The sequence below is a fragment of the Medicago sativa genome, chromosome 6 (assembly GCF_051527215.1).
Source record: "Medicago sativa cultivar Bolivia chromosome 6, Bolivia_mono, whole genome shotgun sequence".
Lineage (NCBI taxonomy): Eukaryota > Viridiplantae > Streptophyta > Magnoliopsida > Fabales > Fabaceae > Medicago > Medicago sativa.
Window position 1 is genome coordinate 41,613,800 of NC_140754.1, and position 5,733 is coordinate 41,619,532.

At 34.0% G+C, this 5,733-nt stretch overlaps 1 protein-coding gene across 1 annotated transcript; it reads right to left on the reverse strand.

The window, feature by feature from the left end:
• Positions 1-2,466: 2,466 nt before the first annotated feature.
• Positions 2,467-3,841, reverse strand: LOC146915208 (putative disease resistance protein RPP1). The gene is made up of 3 exons (XM_085721280.1): positions 3,333-3,841; positions 2,754-3,270; positions 2,467-2,520 (listed from the first exon to the last, which is right to left on the reverse strand). The coding sequence occupies exons 1-3, from the start codon at positions 3,839-3,841 to the stop codon at positions 2,467-2,469; spliced, it is 1,080 nt and encodes a 359-aa protein (XP_085577406.1).
• Positions 3,842-5,733: the final 1,892 nt, after the last annotated feature.

Consider the following 5,733-nt stretch of genomic DNA (forward strand, 5'->3'; position numbering starts at 1 on the left):
GATTTCCAAAGCTTTTTTCGTTTGGAAAATCTCAGCTTCATGTTGCTAAACAACAAGCCGTAGTTTACTCTATTTATGTTCCTTCTCTTCCCAGTGTTACGGACCTTCCTAATAAACCCTTTTAATCAAAGGTTCCATTTTTTTGTTGTTTGAGAACAGATGGAGATGATGATGAGAATAGATAGATTTTGGTTTGATTCTGTGTTTGTTGATGTTGTACGAATTATTTGATATGGCTGGGTTTGTTGTTGTATGAGAAGAGATGAAACTGAATTGAATTTGTTTTTTGTTGATGGATTTCTTGTTGATTGTTGTTGAACCTGTGTTGATTGTTGTTGCTTCAACAAACTCCCTTTACTTCTTTCCCCAATTTTTTAGTTTGTTGTTGCTCGCTGGAGAAGAAGAGGAGAAATGAATTGGAATTTTTAATTTGGTATTAGGGATATTTTAGGTAGTTCACATCTTTAGCATTATTTTATGAAGATCAAGAAGGTGAAGATCTAACGGTCCCTTTTATGATAAATGGATTGAAGGGTTAAAATAAACAAAATCAATAAGGTCTACGATGGATCACTTTTAATGTTGGTCCACCATAGACATTTGTAGTTAAAGTTAACGGTTGGGATTTATTTGGCAAACTGAGAAAAAAGTGAAGGACCAAAAGGTACGTTTTATTAATTATGGGACCAAAATGAAAACTAGAAATTATTTGAGGGACCAAATGATCTAATAAGCCATTATTGATTGATACTATTGTCGATTAGAAAATTTTAAAATTTGGAGTAATGAGTAGTTTGTTAAGATATTTATGCTACATAAATATTAAAAATAAACTAAAAACTTAAATAAAATATTTAGTTGATAAAATCAAAGTAATATACTATGAAATTTTTTGAGATATTTATGCCAAATAAAACATTGGTTTTAAAAAATAGAAAAAATAATAAAAAATTTGAGAATAAATATTGAAGCAACATGTAACATAAAAAACTTTTATTTTTGAGGAAAAAAAAAACCTTACCTTGTATAAATGTGTTTGAATCCTGTTTGTCTTTTGACTAAAATTTCAAACATGAATCTCTAATGATTTGTTAAATACTTTTACCCGTTCTTGACAATTCTTAGAAATTTTTATGTTTTGAAAATTATATACCAATCTAAGATTCCCGAGAAAATTTTGAAGGCACTTACAAACATGGACATAGTTTCTTTCTCTAATTTCCCATCTATGTCGTTACACGTCGCAGATGTGGCACAAACATGCATTTGTATCATTTACATTTTAAAGATAATTCTAAACTTTAAGATTTGTTTTGGGCAGGCGGGAGTTGGGGAGAGGTTTGAGAAAAATGAAGGAGGTAAAGGAGAGTGAAAGAAGGCAATAGACCCCTAAGTTGAATGGAAGGTTTGTTTTATTTTTGGGTTAATTATGTTTTTGGTCCCTACAAAATTGCCACCTTGTAAGTTTAGTCCTTATTTAATTTTAATAGCATTTTTAATCCCTACAAAAAATTTCTGCACTCAATATTAGTCCTTACTCAATCCAAATTTGTTTAATTTATGCTTAAACTCTTAAGTTTTTCAACAATTTTTTACAGGCGTGTTAAGAACGTTATTAAAAGGTCATCCGAAAAAAATATCGCAAAAATTTGATTTCTACGTCCATATTTTTGTTACTTATATCTTAAACTTTTGTCGTTTTAAAAAATTCATATTTAATTTATTTCATGTTAAAAAATTATAGATTTTAGTGAATGAACCTTTCATAGTGTTCTAAACTTGTATAAAAAGAATCGTTAAAAAATTTAAGAGTTTAAGGATAATTAAACAAAATTTATTTTAGCAGGGACTAAAATTATAAGTAAATTTTTTTTTGTAGGGATTAAAAATGTTATTAAAATTAAGTAAGGACTAAACTTACAAGGTGGCAATTTTGTAGGGACCAAAAACATAATTAACCCTTTATTTTTTCATCATACAATTTTTTTCTTAATAGTGGGAACTCAAAAAATATATTGGATATTTTAATGTTTAGGGCTTAGCCAAATTCTTCAAATCGTTTCCATCTCTTTATAATAATTTTAAAATAAAAATATATTAATTAAAAACATTCTCTAAATAACACTCACAAAGATTGTAGAAGATTTCTCTCTTTTTTCTTGAAAATATTAAACTTGTATATATGAAGAACCACAAGCAATCAATGCAAATCAAAGTATTAATAGTGAATTTTGTCCGAAAAAAAAAAGTATTAATAGTGAATAGAAATCCAGTCAAACAAAGAAATAACAATAGAAATAGCAAATTCCAAGTACATGATATTGGCATCCAACACAAACTTTCAATTATAATTACAAAACAACACACTTACTGAATTGATTATTGGAACTATAGTGTAAGAGAGAGACTCCCAATCTTATTTCAAGTTGATAAACTCTGGCAAGGACTCGTAAGTTTACAAGCATGTCAAAATTTAATAATGGCCGCTTCAACAATTTTTTCGACAAACTCATATTCATAGTCGTACCTGCAAAAGTTCAAGGCCTTTAAATTCATCCATACAATTATTTCATTCTCTTACTTCTGATTGATCTGATCACAACAATAGTTTAAAAAAAAAAAAAAAAAGAGTGACTAATACACACATAGTAGTAGCAATTAAGAATCATATAATTTTATTTTTTTTAGGGATTTTAAGAATCATATCATGTTATACAAATAAATCAGCCAAAAAATAATTGAAACTATACTATGTACCCGTGTTTCATGTGCTGTCCATTTAAATTTGCGACTTCAGACAAAGCTGATCTCCATGCTTTCACCTTCTCAGAGTCCTTTCCATATTCAATTTCGTGTTTATTCATAGCTTTTTCGTAACTATCTTTCTGATATCTTATGATAGTGGGTTCCACTTTGTAAAAAATAGGCCAAACAAGTTGATTTTTGTTCTTCATAACGTCAAGGATGGTGACAAGTTCACCAAGACACGAGGAGGAATATGCATAGTTCTCAGATAGAACAATAATTGAAAGCTTTGATTTTTCAATTACTTCAACAACGGACTGTGAAGTTTGGTCCCCCTCCTCCTTACATCTGGAATCCTTCATGTAGGTGTTGAATCCCTCCTGATTCAAAGCATTATAGAGATAAGCCGAAAAAGAGTAGCCTGTATCTTGTTCGCTGAAACTAAGAAAAACTTGGTAGCGAGGCAATTTACAGGAAACATCGTGCACTATGTTTTCAATTAATTCGTATTCAGATCTTGAACACCTACAAAATTTAAAGGCCTTTTAATTCATTAATTCTGCCGAAATTGCTGATAAATTCAGTACAATATAATAAAGTACCTAGAATCATATCCTGGTATATTCGCGACTGTATACAAAGCTGACTTCCATTTTTGAAACCTCTCGGCATCATTTCCTAAGATACGTTGATGTTTTGCAAAAGCTTCGTCAAAAATTTCTCTTTGGTGTCTTACATCGGAAGGATCAACGTCATAAAAGATTGGGATAACTTCTTGTTTACACTCAACTATCTTGACAAGTTCATCAAGACACAATGTAGAAAATGGATGATATTTGGTGAAAACAACGATTGCAATCCTCGACCTTTCCAATGCTTTGAAAATAGAGTCTACAACTTGGTCGCCACTCTTCAGATCTTCGTTATCTGTGAAGATTTTGAATCTCTTGAGGCGCAAAGCATTAAAGAGATTCCCTGTGAAGCCAAATTGGGTGTCATCAGATCGAGCAAAATTGATGAAAATATCGTAAAGTGGTGGTTCATTTTCATGAATACTGGAAATATTGGTATTATTAGGCTCTTCATTCGCCATCATACCATATGAGACAATTAAGCAAAATGCTAAACAAAAGTATTATTATCGGTATTAGTAACCTGTCGGTATATTATGCTATGAATTCTGTGATGATACCTCCATGGAAGTGGGACCTACGCGATTTTGCTTAATTTCCTTGCAGATTCAATGTGTATATAGCATTAAAAAAACACCAACATGTGTGACCCATAAATTCAAACTCCCTCAATATCCCTACTGTTAGGAATCCCACATCGAGTATATCATAGTGCTTGATGTGGTACTTAAACCTTGAGGTTCTCTCACCTATTGGATTAGTCTTTTGGGCTGGGCTCTCCTCATGGGCTTAAGTCCTAACAATTGGTGCTTTCATTGAGAGTTGGACCACGGAAAGGGCTACCTATAGGCTGGATTAAGATGGTTGGACCACGGAAAGGGCTACCTATAGGCTGGATTAAGATGTTTCACCGAATACTGATAGGTGAGTGAAGCCGCCAAAAAGAAAAGGGCTACCATCGGGTCAGTGTCGAGAGAGTGAAAGCCACCGTGGACGTCGGCTCTTAAAAGGCGTGGCTGTTGAAAACTGACTCAAAAATGTGCATCCTGTCTGTCAAAATCGGTGGCCGATTTGTACCACACGGTGGCCGATTTTGACCTGTTTTTGGAGACTTTTGTTTCTGGAAAAATCGGTGGCCGATTTTGCAAGCTCGGTGGCTGATTTCGCGCAGGAGGAGAAAAATAAAACAACTTGTGGGCCTGTTTTGTTACAATTTTTGAGGGATGCTTTCCACTATAAATATAAGCCTTGTATCAGATGATTATGCGAGTAGAAAAACAAGGTTTAGAAGCCAACATACAAACTAGGGTTTATAGAGAATTTCTCTTGGCAACAAACACTAGGGTTGGGATTGTTTTGATTCACCTTGAACAAAGCACTATTAGGATTGAGTCTCTTGGTCACGGGAAGAGGCTGGGACTGAGGGTAGAGTTAGGTTTGAAGACTAATTCTTGTAACCTTCAATATCTCTTTGTAAAGAAACTCATATCATTATAGTGGAACGGAGAGCTGCTCTCTCCCCCGGAGTAGGTCATCATTAGACCGAACTGGGTAAACAGATTCTTGTGTTCTCCTTCTTCCTTTATCTCTTGCTGTTTATTTTTGTTTGAATTATTTTGTCACCCGCTTGATTGATTGCTTGGTATTAATTTGCTCCACGCATCAAGTTTTTATTGGTGTGGTTTTCACAACGAATTCACAACAATTGGCGCCCACCATGGGGCAAAGGTCAAATCAATAACCAGGTATCATGGGTTCGAAGTGGGATATTGAAAAGTTTACCGGTAGTAACGACTTCGGGTTGTGGAAGGTAAAGATGAGGGCAATTCTAATTCAACAAAAGTGTGTTGAAGCATTGAAGGGAGAAGCACAGATGCCTGCGCATCTAACACCTGTTGAGAAGGCGGAGATGAATGATAAAGCGGTCAGTGTTATCATTTTGTGTCTTGGTGATAAGGTGTTGAGAGAGGTATCAAGGGAGACTACTGCTGTGTCTATGTGGAATAAACTTGATTCATTGTACATGGCCAAGTCCTTGGCACATAGACAATGTCTGAAACAACAACTCTACTTTTACCGAATGGTGGAGTCAAAACCTATAATGGAGCAACTGACGGAGTTCAATAAGATTATTGATGATTTGGCGAACATAGATGTAAACCTGGATGATGAGGATAAAGCCTTACACCTACTGTGTGCTTTACCTAAGTCATTTGAGAATTTCAAGGATACTATGCTTTATGGCAAAGAGGGCACTATCACTTTGGAGGAAGTTCAAGCAGCTTTGGGAACCAAAGAGTTAACCAAGTTCAAAGAGTTGAAGGTTGATGATAGTGGAGAAGGCTTGAATGTCTCA

Excerpts from the sequence above, each read along its gene's own strand:
- LOC146915208 (XM_085721280.1), bottom strand. The coding sequence starts at position 3,841 with ATGATGGCGAATGAAGAGCCTAATAATACCAATATTTCCAGTATTCAT. Across the intron at positions 3,271-3,332 it reads TCTAGGTACTTTATTATATT|GTGTTCAAGATCTGAATACG; the intron begins GTACTGAATTTA and ends TAAATTTTGTAG. Across the intron at positions 2,521-2,753 it reads AGCACATGAAACACGGGTAC|TATGAATATGAGTTTGTCGA; the intron begins ATAGTATAGTTT and ends TGCAGGTACGAC.